Raw genomic sequence first — 14,022 nt, forward strand, 5'->3', positions numbered from 1 at the left:
CTAGCTATAAAATAGCTAATTTGGCAACAGTGCATCACATGTGTATATTTAACATATCGAAAATTTTTGTTTCACTTCCGTTCGTTCCTTTAGCCGTCTGATGTGCCGAGTTAATCGTATTGTACATACATACGTACGAATGTGTGTTTGCTCGTATTTTATTTAGTAATTTATAAACGTTCTTTAAAATAATATTTTTGCACATCACCAAGCGTAGAAAAATCAAAGCTAAGACTACATCTAAGAATTACATGAGCAGAACCATATAGCTGCTCACAATATGGAAGTTGAGGCCGAGAAAGGTATTTAACAAAAGGCGAAAAAAAAACCCAAGCGTTAGCGTGCTTATGTATTTATGTATGTATGTATGTATGTGTGTGTGCTCACATTTTGTTTTTATAGTGGATGCGGATGCGTTGGGCAAGAACGCAGAAGATGGAAAAGCCGAAGATGCAACCACAATTTTGGACACAGTAACCACAAATCTGCAAGATAATGAAGTTGATTCCACATCTACGGCAGAGGCAATTGCTGCCTTGCCCTCCGGCGAATCATCACAGGAAGAGCCGGCATCTCCAGGCGCCAGAAGTCGTTCAGCTAGCGTAACTCGCAAGTCACGTAGTCGTAGCCGTAGCCCTAGTGCAATTGACAGTTCCCGACGCTCTCGCAGCAGATCGGGCTCAAAGCGTTCTCGTAGCGGGTCTGCTCCACGTTCCCGCAGCGGGTCTCGACGCTCGCGTAGTGGATCTGGCTCTAGACGATCCCGCAGTGGATCTAAACGCTCGCGTAGTGGCACACGCTCCCGCAGCGGTTCCAGGCGTTCGCGCAGTGGCTCAAAACGTTCGCGAAGTGGATCTGGCGGACGCTCACGCTCCCGCAGCGGTTCCAGACGCTCCCGCAGCGGCTCAAGGCGTTCTCGCAGCGGATCCAGACGCTCGCGAAGTGGCTCTGGGTCAAGACGTTCACGTAGCGGATCTAGACGCTCCCGTAGTGGATCGGGTGGACGTTCCCGTAGCGGATCTAGGCGCTCTCGCAGTGGCTCCGGATCCAGACGTTCACGTAGTGGCTCAAGACGTTCGCGTAGTGGATCTAGACGTTCACGTAGTGGATCTGGGTCAAGACGTTCACGCAGTGGATCGGGCTCCAGGCGATCCCGTAGTGGATCTAGACGCTCACGTAGCGGATCAAGACGCTCGCGTAGTGGATCCGGATCCAGGCGTTCTCGCAGTAGATCGGGCTCCAGACGCTCACGATCACGCAGTGGCTCTCGCCGTTCCCGCAGTGGCTCCAGGCGCTCCCGTAGTGGCTCAGCACGGTCTCGCAGTCGCAGTCGATCCAACAGCGTTGCCTCCGGCCGCAGTCAAGCTAAATCAAAGAGAAATGGAGGCAGTCGATCGCGCTCAAAGAGTATTGCAGAGTCTGTTGGTTCCCAGGATGCATTGAATCGGAAACGTGCCGCAAACAGTGACTCTGAAGGTGAATTTATAATAATTATAATAACATACACATGTGTATTAATCACATTTCAATTGTACAGATGACGACGCACCAAAGCTGCAGAGGAAGCGGGTTAAAATAACAGACACAGATAATGAAGAGGACGATGACATGGAGAAGCAGCCGGATGAAGCCAAGAATACAGAGAAAACACAAGACAAAATTGTCGAAAGCTCCGACGATGAGAACACACCAATTTCAAATGAACCAGAGTAAGTCAAGATTATAGTTAAATACATATCGAAAATATCTTATAACTTTCTTCTTCTTTTCGTAATGATCTCAGAAACAGCAACTTTATATCTGACTTTGATGCCATGCTGTTGCGGAAAAAGGAAGAAAAGCGGGTGCGCCGACGCAAGAGAGATATCGATCTGATAAATGATAATGACGATCTGATTGATCAGTTGATTATCAATATGAAAAATGCATCGGATGATGATCGACAGCTAAATTTGATCGGGAAGCCGGCAACAAAGAAAATATCAATGCTCAAACAAGTGATGTCACAACTTATTAAAAAGGATCTACAGTTGGCCTTCTTGGAGCACAATATACTGAATGTGCTGACGGACTGGTTGGCTCCATTGCCAAATAAAAGCCTTCCATGTCTGCAAATTCGGGAGAGTATTCTAAAGCTGTTATCTGATGTAAGCATGCATTTTCATGTGACTTGTCTGTCTCCCTCGCTCTTAATTCTATTTCATTTTCAATTTGTTTAGTTTCCAACTATTGATAAAAGTTATTTGAAGCAGTCGGGCATTGGAAAGGCTGTCATGTATTTATACAAGCATCCACAGGAGACAAAGACAAATCGCGATCGTGCTGGTCGCCTTATTTCGGAATGGGCTCGTCCCATATTCAATTTAAGCTGTGATTTCTCAGCGATGAGCAAAGAGGAACGTCAGGAGCGTGATCTTGCACAAATGTCGCGCAGTCGTCATAAGAGTCCAGAACCAGAGCCCGCTAGTTCCAGCAATTCACAATCGCTAAACCAAACATTTTCAAATGATGATAAACTCCTGCGTCCTGGAGATCCTGGCTGGGTGGCCCGCGCTCGTGTACCAATGCCCTCAAATAAAGATTATGTCATTCGCCCAAAGTCAACGGTTGAGGGCGAAGTTTCCACGGTATGTTTTACATATTCGATATTCGTTAATGTACCAAATCTTCAATTGATTTTATCCTTACTGTATTTATAGTCGACAAAGCGCAAACCTAATCGGTATGAGAAACACATGAAAAGATTTTTGGACTCGAAACGCTCGAAGGAAAGTCGTCGTGCCGTCGAAATATCAATAGAGGGTCGAAAAATGGCTCTTTAAGGATATATCACACTACCGCTAGTTACACATTTATTTCTTTTATATAAAATGAATCGGAAACAACTGAACAAAAATGATTATATTTTGTAATACACAAAATTTAACGCCTTTCTGTGGATGTTTTTGTATGAAAATCATCCAAAAGTCAACTTAACAGAAACAAATTAAACAACATTTTCTGATAAAATATTCGACAATTGCCAATGGGCTTTAGTTAATAAATGAGTTCCTCTTTACCATACAAATGCTCTCACATACAGATTACTTAAGACGGCAATATCACATCCCTATATATATAAATCCTTATCATGTATAATCAGGCGATGCGAAAGATGGAGTCCCAAACGGAAAAATATCATTAAACCGAAAAGATGTTTATATAGATGAGAAATGGACAACGGGCTGTAGAATACTTTATCAAATGTGATAGGAAAATGTATTATTGGACAACACTGTTCTGGAATTATAGCAAATGACACTCGTGATTTATATGAATACAATTTTTAGAATACGAGCAAATTAATAATATAAGTGAGAACTGTCAGATTTTTAGAATACGAGTAAATGAATATTATAAGTGAGTACTACCAAATCTTACTCGTTATCAGTTGTCTATTTTAAGCTTATTTACAGTTCAGTTATACTTAAATATATTTAATATTCTATAATCATTTGATTATCAGCGATTGAGCTGTGACAAGAGTATGTACATACATATATATTTCATGTCTATAGGCATTGCAATGCAAACAGATCCAGAAATAATATTTTCTTCAAGCTCACGATATACTAAAATATTACTTCTAGTAACTACTAACACTGTGATAGTAATCATTACCTTTTCCTAAGTTATAATCATGGTTTCATACAAAATTGTTGTTTTTAAGTTTTGTGTGAAGCTTTCCTTTTTTATTGTCTCTAATTTTTAAGCCGTTTTGTTTTTTTTTTTATACCCTGAGCCCATTGAAAATGATTGAACGCGTCGATCTGAGACCATAAGAGCTAGAGACTTCAAACTTGGTATAAAGGTTCCTGGATACCATAGGCAGGTCAAGTTTGATTTTATTTTTGGATCGGACTACTATATCATATAGCTGCCAATGGAACGATACATCGAAAATAAAGTTTTAGCATAAAAAAGTTTTTTGTTTGTTGAGATATCAGAACCAAACTAATATAATATGCATCTGGGCTGGTATTATACATCATGAACAAATTTGGTTAAAATCGGTTCACTATATTATATAGCTGCAATAGAGACGCTCAATCGAAAATTAAGTCTTAGTATGAAAAAGTTTTTTTTTTTTGTGATATCTTAACCAAACTTAAAATATGCCTTTGAGTTTGATTTGTACATTCTAACCAAATTTGGCTTAATTCGGTTCCATATATCATATAACTGCCATAGGAACAATGAGTCGAAAATCAACTTTCAGTACAGAGTACCTGGGCACAGGGTATCCTACTGTCGAGCGTGCTCGACTGTAACCGCCCATTTGTTTTATTTTGAAAACTGTCTAGCAGTCTTTTGGAATATTGCCGGCTTCAAGTTTTGGGACCACACAAAAATGCTGTTTTGGTAGTCAGTTGGGTAAACATGTCGACAAAATCCAATTTTTACTACATTACGAAAAATAAAAAAAGGGAACAAATTTTTTATTTTGACTACATTACGATAAACCAAAAAAAAACTAAAAGCTACAAATATATCTGAAGTTTTTTTCCATGTCAAACAATAACTTGACTTGAAATAATTTAGTCTTCTTGTAATATACGAGTATTATGTTATGATTGTTATTCACGATTCAAACACTCATGTTTATCTCTGGTAAGTAATAAATTTATTGTTGTTGTTGCGTGCATACTTAACAAATCACATAGATACTCTTTTAGTCGGTAAATATTATAAAAGAGAATTATTTTGAAAAGTCAAATTAAGGGCATTTTGTCTTGACTTATTAAAAACAGACCCAGTTGTAAATGAGCTGGAATCTAAACATACACTTACTAATGCATATGAATTTATTTATGGGTATTTGCAGTAATTATGCCAGCTTATTAAATGTAAAGCGGTTGGAAGAATGAAATGTCATAATTGATTAATGTAAGCTTTGTTAAAACGTATTGGCAATTGACATAATAGATTTGCTAGCGGGTACATTGTTTGATTTGCTCTCTGCTGCTGCGGCTACTGTTGGTTTTTACTGCTAACAGACCCAGTGGAAAATAATCCAAAAAGCTACAGACAAATATACATATGTATATATGTATGTCCATTATACATTCTTAATATATGTGCATGTGTTTAAAATGGCTATTTGCAGAAATAATGCCAGCTGATTCAATATACATATGTTTATCGATTTTAAAAAAATAGAATGGAAATATTGTGGCAGTAGATTCGCTAGCGGGTGCGTGTTTCTGCCGCTGTGTGGTAGCAATAAAGCAAGTTGAATTCCCTGGGCTTTATCTCTTTTGAAAATTACTAACACTCGTCACCCAACATACAACACATCAGATCACACTTGTTGTACATATGTAGGTCGCGTTCACCTTTGGTTGTTATCGCCGAATAAGTATTAAACTGGTTGCTCTCCACAAATTGGCGATCAGACGCATTGAGTGCCCCGGCAAATGTAGTTGTCTGTTTTACGATTCCATAAGACGTCAGAATAAACAAGAAGCAAAATGTCCGAGCTGAAGAAAAGTGCAAAGATTGGAATTGTTGGCAGGTAAGTGAGCAGGACGCATAATGCAATTATTGAAGTTGGCGTATTGACTTTACCTCGGGTGTAATTTTGTTCACCACAACAAAGAGAAATAGAGTAAGATGTATAGTTGCATACTCTTCACTCCACGACGTTCGCAGCAATAGAAACTGTGGTAAGTGAATACGCCACCTCAAACAATTTCACCTTGAGTGGACGTCTGCTCATGTTGCTCCTCTTTCCACTTTTCACCTTGGATGCGTTTGCAGTGGACTCATTGGGCGTTCGTGGTCAATGCTCTTCGCCTCGGTTGGCTATCAGGTGGTTCTTTATGATATCCTGCCGGAGCAAGTGCAGGGTGCATTGAAGGCAACGCAAAAGGAATTGACCGAGTTGGAGACAAAGGGTCTGCTCCGTGGCAAACTAAATGCCGCTCAGCAATTTAGTTGCATTTCTGGCACCAATGACATCAAGGAACTGGCCAAGGGTGCCATTTTTATACAGGAGTGCATACCAGAGAATTTGGATTGGAAGAAGGATCTGTTCAAGAAACTCGACGATGTTGTCGATAGCAACACAATCCTCTCCAGCTCCACCAGCACATTCCTTCCTTCATTGTTTACTGCCAACTTAAAGCACAAACATAACGTAAGTACATATATAGATATGTACATACAGTTAGTCAAGAAAGTGTTTTGACAAAGTCTCTCAAAGTTTCTCTTTATCATATTATTCTGTCCTTGGTTTTTAAAACAAGTTAAAAAAGAAGAAAAATAATTTTCATCGAATTTACCTATTTTAAAAAATTAAATTATTTTGTCAAAACACTTTCTTGTCTAACCGTCTATCACATTGTTAAATCGTGGAAACTTTCAGCGTCAGACACTTTTTTTATCTTATATACTCGTACTTATCTCGTCCATTTGTCCTTGTGTTGACTTCTAGATTTCCATCCAACAGCTATTTCCCCAATTTTAATTATAATTAGTTAAATTAGTACTTATTAATTATTTTTATTTGAAAAATGCAAAATATTAATCAAATTTAAACTTGTAATTAAGGGCTATAAAATAATAACAATACTAAAAATACTTAAAATAAAGAATAGAAGTAGTTCCGAAACTTTAAATTTCTAAGTAAAAATTCAATAAGGATTTAAGTGATTTGACTAACATAAATTAAAAACTTTACTATTTCCGAAGTGTCGATAATCACGACTGCAATAGTAACTATGTATATATTGATTTATTCAATTAGTGTTCTTTTTGTTCCTGGTTTTATAAATCTACGTTTTGCCTTTCCAGACTGTCGTCTCACATCCTGTCAACCCGCCCTACTATGTGCCCTTGGTTGAAATTGTGCCAGCGCCTTGGACAAAACCAGAGGTTGTGCAAAAGACTCGTGCCATCATGGACGAGATCGGCCAAAAGCCCGTGACACTGTCGCGTGAGATTGAGGGCTTTGCACTTAACCGCATTCAATATGCAATCCTAAATGAAACCTGGCGTCTGGTGGAGGCCGGTATTCTGAATGTTAAGGACATCGATAGTGTGATGAGCGACGGTCTTGGCATGCGATATGCCTTCTTGGGGCCACTGGAGACGGCTCATCTGAATGCCGAAGGCATGGAGAACTACTTTGAGCGTTATTCGAAAACAATACATGCTGTTAGCGAGACCATGGGCCCAACTCCAAAAATGGAAGGACCAACGGCAAAGGATATTGCCAATCAGTTGAATGATATGGTGCCTCTCGATAAGCTCGTCGAGCGACGTAACTATCGCGACAATTGCCTGACCCACCTCAGCATTCTGAAGAACAAGCTGGATAACAAATAGATACTGAATCAATTACAATATTTTAAATACAATTATGCAATACACACATACATATATATTTCATCTCTGAATTTCAACAATTACGAGACATAAAGTTTTATTAACGCTGCTTATAAATATGTAAGAAATAAATTAATAACTAATGGAACATGTACTCGATTCGATTCAATATGTTTAACTTAAGTAGTCAGCTTGATATGTTTATAGCCTTGTGGCATGATTATAAGTGTATATATAGTTATATATAGTATACATATTATCATTTGACTCAAAAGATAGATAGCCAAAGTCACAACGAGTGACCTGGCGTGACGGATTTCTGATTTCTGATTTCTGACATTCGAACTTAACAAATGTACTTCAAATGCAAGGTTTAAAAAATACATCACATATAGAGTTATGGAGTTATTGTGTCGCCTTCTTGGAGTAGCTCATTGAGCGCACGTTTGGAGTGGATGCACATGAGTTGGAATATCTTCCCACCGGTTTCAGTGTTCTGGTTTGCTGTGTTGTACGCATTTGAGGCATCGGTGTGCTGGTGCAGAACAACTTGCTCGCTGGTTTCGACTTAGCCGGCATGGGCGTCTCCTGTCCAACGCAATGCGGCATTGTTGAATTCAAATGCTTAACATCTGTGGACCCGATCGATGGTTTTACCATCGGCGTAACACGTTTAATAGGTATAACGTTTGTTTTAATATTTGATTCGTTGATAGTCGCTGCTTTGTTGCGGCCGCTCAAAAGTGCTCTGCCCTGGGCAATCGATGAGGCAGTTGCTCCTGCTTTGCCAGCTGTTAATCCAACGGAAAATGAATTTCGGCGTTGTCTGTACGAGGACATTGCATTGAATTTGTCGCCAACAACCGAAAGCTCCTTTAATGGCATACACTGGCTGCTGTTTGGGTTGGCGGCGTTGTTAATGGTGGTGGTGGCGTCTCCAGAAGATTGCTTCACTAGCGATCTTGGTCGCTCTTGCTTGGACTTGTCATGAATTGACAGCGAAGATGAACGTCGTCTCAATGTGCTAGCTCTGCTGGTGTTGCTGCTGGCAGCTGCTGGTTTATTTGTCCTCGTTGTGGATGGATGAACTATGCAGCTGGGTAATTGATTAGCGGCTGTGGAGTTTACAACTAATATTACTGTTGGTCCACCGAGAGATTTCGTCTCATTATGCTCCGATTCGTACTGATATTGATCATTGTCATTCATCTGTAGTTTTGTGAGATTGTGCCGCTCCAGAAGTTCATTGATTTGCAGCGCTAGATTGTCGTTAACTACCTCAGTTACATACGAGTCGGCCTTTTGAGGTGGGGATAATTGCGGAGGTTCAGTGTCAATAATGGGTAGGGAAATGGGAGTCGCTGCCTTATCACTTGCAAGTGATTCACCATCAAAAGTGGCCGATGAGCAGGTCATAGCATCTGGAAATTCTTGTACTTTTCTCGCAATCGCATATTCAGCGGATTGTTGTTTCTATAATTTAAAAAAATGCATACACTTAGAGTGGATCATTGGTTTGCCAGTAAAATGTACTTACATGCCGCTCAAGATCCAGGTCAAATGTGGCTTGGCGTTTGTAGGAGTGTGGTGAGTCGGTGGATAAATTATTTCCATTTTCTGATGGACGCGATGAATCGGAGTAGACAGCGCACCTGATGGATTCCATGAGCATATCGAACTGTTTCCATTTTGATTCTTCAACATGCTCACAAATCAAAGATTTCAAGTCATGTAAAAGTTTTTCGACTTCTTTCACTTTTAATCTCTGCGTATTTGATGTTGTTGACATCTGTCCAGTAGAGTGGTTCTCATGTGGTTTCTGTGTTTTGGGATGAGTCTCCAGCATAGCAATTCGTAGCATCTTTAAGCGTGCCTCAAATTCTGTATTGGAGCATGTATCGTCACTTAGATTGGAAGTAGAACCGGCAGCGGGAGCAGGACTAGGGATAGGATTCGGTTCATCTTCTATTAATTTAATTGGTGACTCTGCAGCTATCATTTGCAGATTTTCAGTTAGAATAACATTTCTAGAGAATTTTGTTGAAACTGGATGCGGTGGCGTACTTATATTTGAATTTCTTATAGCATTCAGATGAACCACCTGCTTTTGCAAAGTTTTAGAATGGGCTTCATTGCATGTGGAGGCGGTTTTGAATCCGTCTGCATTTGTCGGCACAAAGTCCATGGTAACGGGTGGCGTTTCATTATTTAGATCTTGATCGGAATATTCAAACTGAATGTCGGCAACTGTATCCGGTTTCTCCTGATCCTGGAAATGTAAGCCCTGTAAAAATAATACAAATTTAAAAAGGAGCATTAGAATACCTTCAACAAGTATTAAAAAGACAAAGAGTATATGTGCCTGTCTGCGTGTGTGTGTACAAACTAACCTTGATGCAGGCCTCTTTTTCCATTGAATCAAAAGGATCATATGGTCCTTTGAAATTAGTGGATTCAATTACAGCAGCTTCTTCAATTATCGTTTCGTCTTTTATAGGCTCTTCCCATCCTGTTAAGTCAATTAAATTTCCAGTATCACACATTTTATTACCAGAAGACAACTAAATTGGCAGAAAGTATTTGGAAGCAATGCAAAATTTTCCCGCTTCACCCTCGTTTAGTGATGATACTTTAACGATTATCGATGTTCCGTGATTATCGATCGTTAAAAATAGTGAAACATTTGAATGTTCAATTTATAACAAACAAATTATATTATCAGTTTTCAAAAATTCAAAATATGACATGTAACTAGAAAAACAGAAAATTAACGCATGAATTTATTAATGTCAGCACGTATTAATCTTCTTGCAACATTTTGTCAGTCGATGAAAAATAGGATGTAAATAAATAAATAACGATATAAAGCTAAAAGCAATTTAAGTAAATGTTAATATGCACGCTAAATTGAATTGAATCAAGATGTTCATTTAAACTCTACTGGATCTCTTATCAAGTACCATGTTTATAGGTAGTCTTAAACTGCCTTAAGTGAAAGCGAATTTACTTAAAATACCTATGTAAGCATATTTTTAATACTTTTAAGCGACAACAGTCTTTTAGCGAAGCTTGTATTTCGACTTTAAAATATATTTTTTTTAAATCATCTAATTCTCTTATACGTATATACTAAATGCCAATTGTGATATGCCAATTCAATTAAATCATCATAATAATAACACAATTAGCAAAAAAAAACACCTAAAAAAAAAAAAGTAATACTAAACGATTTTGGTTAAATCAGGTCTAGCTGCTTTATAAACTAGGTATATTTCACCATTTCCGATATACGATAGCTTAAGTTAAGTTAATAGTGGTATCCCAAAAACTGATTTTGTTTGATTTCGCTTTGTTTGCTTTAGTTAATAAGATTCTCAACAAATAAATAATTGTTATATAAAAATAAATTTCACATTTTGTGCTTCAGCCACCTTTATTTAATTTTGGGCCAAATTGATAACCAGCTTTCCGACCAGCTTGCCAATTGCTTGGATTTGTTTTCACAAAACTGAATCAGATACAGGAATATCACTACTGGTTCATCTCAGCCCAGTTTGATGTCGTAATTTATCTACTATTTTCGATATACGATAGCTTTTGTTAAGCATACTTGGGCTTGGTTAACATAAACACAATGACGAATTAATTATAAGAATCCATAGACTCGGGTCGGATTTCAAAGTACAAGTACGCCTGGTACATATTTATTTAAATTTAATTTGAAACTAATATCAAACACGGTCCGTTCTCTTTGAAGGGATACCAGCAATGTCGCACGGAGCTTAATACTTAATAAATCAACCGCATAACACTGAATTCTTTTCGGAATATTTAAGTTTGAGTAAGCTTAATTAATATATCATTTAACAAGATGAAACTGCCAGAATGTGTGTGGACCTGGTCAATTATCATAGTTTGCGGACTATATGGAGCAAAGGCTCAGTTAAATTTGGATAACATCGACTTGCAAAATCAACTCCCAGAGGATTTTGCAAAGACCAACTTTAGTTTGAATGAAATGAAGGATCTATTTCGCAACAAATGCATTGAAGTATCCGGCGAAGAGGTTGGCGGTCAGGCATTTTCCGATATTGAGTCCGGTGTCATTGGGCTTACCGAATGCATGAACCGCATTGTCAATTATACGGCAATGCAAAAGGAGATTGACGATGCAAGTCCTCGAGGTGAACTGGATGTGGTATTTAATAAATACTGCAAGAAACGAACGGATGCTATAGACTGTTTTGATGAATTTAACGTCAAACTGTTGCCCTGCCTAGACAAGGATGAGCAGAAAAGTCAGGATGTTATTAGACATATTATTCAAAGCTTGTTAAACTTTGTGTGCTATAAAGATGGAGATCAAATAGCATTATTTATCGCTGAGGAGGGTCCCGAGTGCCTTAGATCACAAAAGGATAACATCCAGGAATGCTTCAACAGCACTTTTTCGACATTTTTAAACAATTCGGATATTCATGAGGATAATAAAATTAAAACATTGCCCAAATTTGTTGTTGGCCAGACACAATGTGGTGATATCCGAATTTTGGAATCATGCATTGTTAGACATTTGGAACACTGTAAAAAAATAACGCCAGCCAATCTTATAGAGTCTATGTTTAATTTTATAAGAAACGAAACTGTGTGTCGTAATTATCACCCATTACCATTAACTGGTAGTGCCAGTATGCTATCCAATAATCCCATATTTTCTATCCTAATCACAAGTAAATTGATATTTATACTCGTTAAAATGTATTATTCAAAGTGATTTTGAAACTAATTTATCTTTAAAACGGTTCAATATCGAATTCAAAACAATGAACTGCCCGTGTTCGTTATTGTATTCTTCCTGAATTCGATTTCTCAGCAGTAACACTTTGCAACATCTCATCCATGAAATTCAAATTTACGCTTTTATTTAGTTTATTATTGTAATCTCTCTTATTATATGAATGTAATCATATCTACATATATTATATCAAACAATTCAATCTCATATACACACGATTTCAAAGATGGTACTGGTTACAAGCTTATATGTAAATATTTTTATTTTAGAAATTGTAAAAGTGGAAATATAAAAAGAACTGTAAACAAAATATATTAAAAAAAAAGTCTTTTTTGGCAGTCAATTAAATGATCTAATATCGAATTAAATTGGTATTTTTTGAAAGGAAGAATTGGCGCATTTTTGTAAGCCCGTCTTAAATATGCCGATAAATGTTGGGCTTGGCACTCACATCTCTAATGCGCAACTGACTCAACTTCAACCAACCAACATAATTTTGTTTTAGTTTGCTTGCTGACAGTTTTGTGAATAAAACCATCCAGTTTATCCGTTGTAAATGAACGAGAGACACTGTTTTATCACTGCGGACGGCAGTTCGCGTTAGTGACGAAAGCAGCACGAAGGGTGCGAAAGGCGACTATATATACAGCTAAGTTGGAAAATTTGCTGCGACTGTCCGATCAGACCGAGTTATATACCGATCGAAAGGTTTAGTCCTAACTTACAAAATGGCATACTAAAACTTTTTCTAACCAACCTGGGTCATGAGATACGGGGGTGTAAGTGGGAGGGGAGAAATTTAGATCAGTGATGGGCAAGTCCTTGCTCTCGCTGCTCCCAGTGCTTCGACTACAACAACAACTTTTGACGCCGCGCGCAGATCATTTATGACCGCCAATAAAATAAAACAACAAACACACAGCAAATGCTCGAGTTTCGGCTGCGACGCGTACGGTCATAAAAGTGTTCATTTTGCTATGATTTATGACTTCAGCAGCGTCTTGTACACTGTGTGAAAAAGTAAAGTTGGTTTTGATGCGTTTTGATTTTTACCACATAATAAGCGTTCGACTTGCAAATAAAATTTATTAGAACTTCTTTAAGTGTATAATTGTTTTGGTTTGTCAAAACCAACAACAACCACACAGATTTTCGTCGCGACGCACAGAGTCATAAATGTGTTCATTTTGCTTTAATTTATGACTTCAGAAGTTATGTTTGTTGTAGATGTTGTTGTAGTGCTCCCGATTGCAAGTTTCGTGCCCACCGCTGATTTAGATGATTGCAGCTAATGGGGCTGTTGGGGTCTTTTGGTAAAATTTTTTATTTAGTAAGTTATAAAATGACAGTCGATCGAATCGTATTTTTTCAATATTCATATTGAGATCATTGACAACAATTATTAAATATTCACTTATTTTTTAAACACCATATATTCCTAAAAATAACAGTTCAAAGTGCGCTTAACTTGAATGGAAATAAACAAATATTTTTCATAGAAAACTGATTTTCTTAGAACAATATAAACATACATAACTGGGTTGAAATATTTAATTGCTGGGGCAGTTAAGCACATTATTCGTTAAATATTTATTATCTTAAGCTAGATAAAGCTTAATATTGAGAAAACATTGTATATCTTTCGTTTCCTTATAATTTATTCATTAATTACTTTCGAGCATTGGTTTTACTTATCGGAAAGAAGTTTGACCCGTATATTTGATCGAGAATAAGTATTTTTATGGGTTGCTCTTATCAAATTGTGGTTCCATTAATTTTTATACTTAATTTTTCGGCGAATATTCAAACATTTCATATTAAACATCTGTACTGATTGAGAATTGAGCATTTTAATAAAT

General features: G+C 37.6%; 4 protein-coding genes across 5 annotated transcripts; 3 read left to right on the forward strand and 1 right to left on the reverse strand.

Annotated features, from left to right (window-relative positions):
* The first annotated feature begins 93 nt into the window (after positions 1–93).
* On the forward strand, positions 94–3,059 carry LOC117789407 (IWS1-like protein). The gene is made up of 6 exons (XM_034628426.1): positions 94–302; positions 403–1,476; positions 1,538–1,709; positions 1,784–2,147; positions 2,220–2,627; positions 2,700–3,059. The coding sequence occupies exons 1-6, from the start codon at positions 281–283 to the stop codon at positions 2,820–2,822; spliced, it is 2,163 nt and encodes a 720-aa protein (XP_034484317.1). The 5' UTR covers positions 94–280; the 3' UTR covers positions 2,823–3,059.
* A 2,309-nt stretch (positions 3,060–5,368) lies between these two features.
* LOC117793499 (lambda-crystallin homolog) lies at positions 5,369–7,418 on the forward strand. The gene is made up of 3 exons (XM_034633822.1): positions 5,369–5,554; positions 5,800–6,178; positions 6,835–7,418. Exons 1-3 carry the CDS (start codon positions 5,511–5,513, stop codon positions 7,366–7,368), a joined length of 957 nt encoding a protein of 318 aa, XP_034489713.1. The 5' UTR covers positions 5,369–5,510; the 3' UTR covers positions 7,369–7,418.
* Positions 7,419–7,470: 52 nt separating this feature from the next.
* LOC117793466 lies at positions 7,471–10,044 on the reverse strand. Its single transcript, XM_034633780.1, has 3 exons — positions 9,759–10,044; positions 8,906–9,652; positions 7,471–8,841 (listed from the first exon to the last, which is right to left on the reverse strand). The coding sequence occupies exons 1-3, from the start codon at positions 9,909–9,911 to the stop codon at positions 7,774–7,776; spliced, it is 1,968 nt and encodes a 655-aa protein (XP_034489671.1). The 5' UTR covers positions 9,912–10,044; the 3' UTR covers positions 7,471–7,773.
* A 930-nt stretch (positions 10,045–10,974) lies between these two features.
* On the forward strand, positions 10,975–12,473 carry LOC117793509 (27 kDa hemolymph protein). Of its 2 annotated transcripts, none has more exons than XM_034633831.1 (2): positions 10,975–11,055; positions 11,126–12,473. In XM_034633831.1, exon 2 carries the CDS (start codon positions 11,240–11,242, stop codon positions 12,140–12,142), a length of 903 nt encoding a protein of 300 aa, XP_034489722.1. In that variant the 5' UTR covers positions 10,975–11,055; positions 11,126–11,239; the 3' UTR covers positions 12,143–12,473. The 2 variants fall into 2 exon arrangements, with proteins under 2 accessions (XP_034489722.1, XP_034489729.1); XM_034633838.1 differs by having other exon boundaries at positions 11,007–11,064.
* The last annotated feature ends 1,549 nt before the right edge of the window (positions 12,474–14,022 follow it).

This window comes from Drosophila innubila, chromosome X (genome assembly GCF_004354385.1).
Source record: "Drosophila innubila isolate TH190305 chromosome X, UK_Dinn_1.0, whole genome shotgun sequence".
NCBI lineage: Eukaryota > Metazoa > Arthropoda > Insecta > Diptera > Drosophilidae > Drosophila > Drosophila innubila.

What these genes read in the sequence shown, in the direction of transcription:
- LOC117789407 (XM_034628426.1), top strand. Translation starts at nt 281, where the DNA reads ATGGAAGTTGAGGCCGAGAAAG. An exon ending in CGCAAACAGTGACTCTGAAG is followed by an intron (nt 1,477 to 1,537) that starts GTGAATTTATAA and finishes TCAATTGTACAG; the next exon opens with ATGACGACGCACCAAAGCTG. An exon ending in TTGAGGGCGAAGTTTCCACG is followed by an intron (nt 2,628 to 2,699) that starts GTATGTTTTACA and finishes CTGTATTTATAG; the next exon opens with TCGACAAAGCGCAAACCTAA.
- LOC117793499 (XM_034633822.1), top strand. Translation starts at nt 5,511, where the DNA reads ATGTCCGAGCTGAAGAAAAGTGCAAAGATTGGAATTGTTGGCAG. An exon ending in AAGATTGGAATTGTTGGCAG is followed by an intron (nt 5,555 to 5,799) that starts GTAAGTGAGCAG and finishes ATGCGTTTGCAG; the next exon opens with TGGACTCATTGGGCGTTCGT. An exon ending in ACTTAAAGCACAAACATAAC is followed by an intron (nt 6,179 to 6,834) that starts GTAAGTACATAT and finishes TTGCCTTTCCAG; the next exon opens with ACTGTCGTCTCACATCCTGT.
- LOC117793466 (XM_034633780.1), bottom strand. Translation starts at nt 9,911, where the DNA reads ATGTGTGATACTGGAAATTTAATTGACTTAACAGGATGGGAAGAGCCT. An exon ending in AAAAAGAGGCCTGCATCAAG is followed by an intron (nt 9,653 to 9,758) that starts GTTAGTTTGTAC and finishes TTATTTTTACAG; the next exon opens with GGCTTACATTTCCAGGATCA. An exon ending in ACCTGGATCTTGAGCGGCAT is followed by an intron (nt 8,842 to 8,905) that starts GTAAGTACATTT and finishes TTTAAATTATAG; the next exon opens with AAACAACAATCCGCTGAATA.
- LOC117793509 (XM_034633831.1), top strand. Translation starts at nt 11,240, where the DNA reads ATGAAACTGCCAGAATGTGTGTGGACCTGGTCAATTATCATAGTTTGC.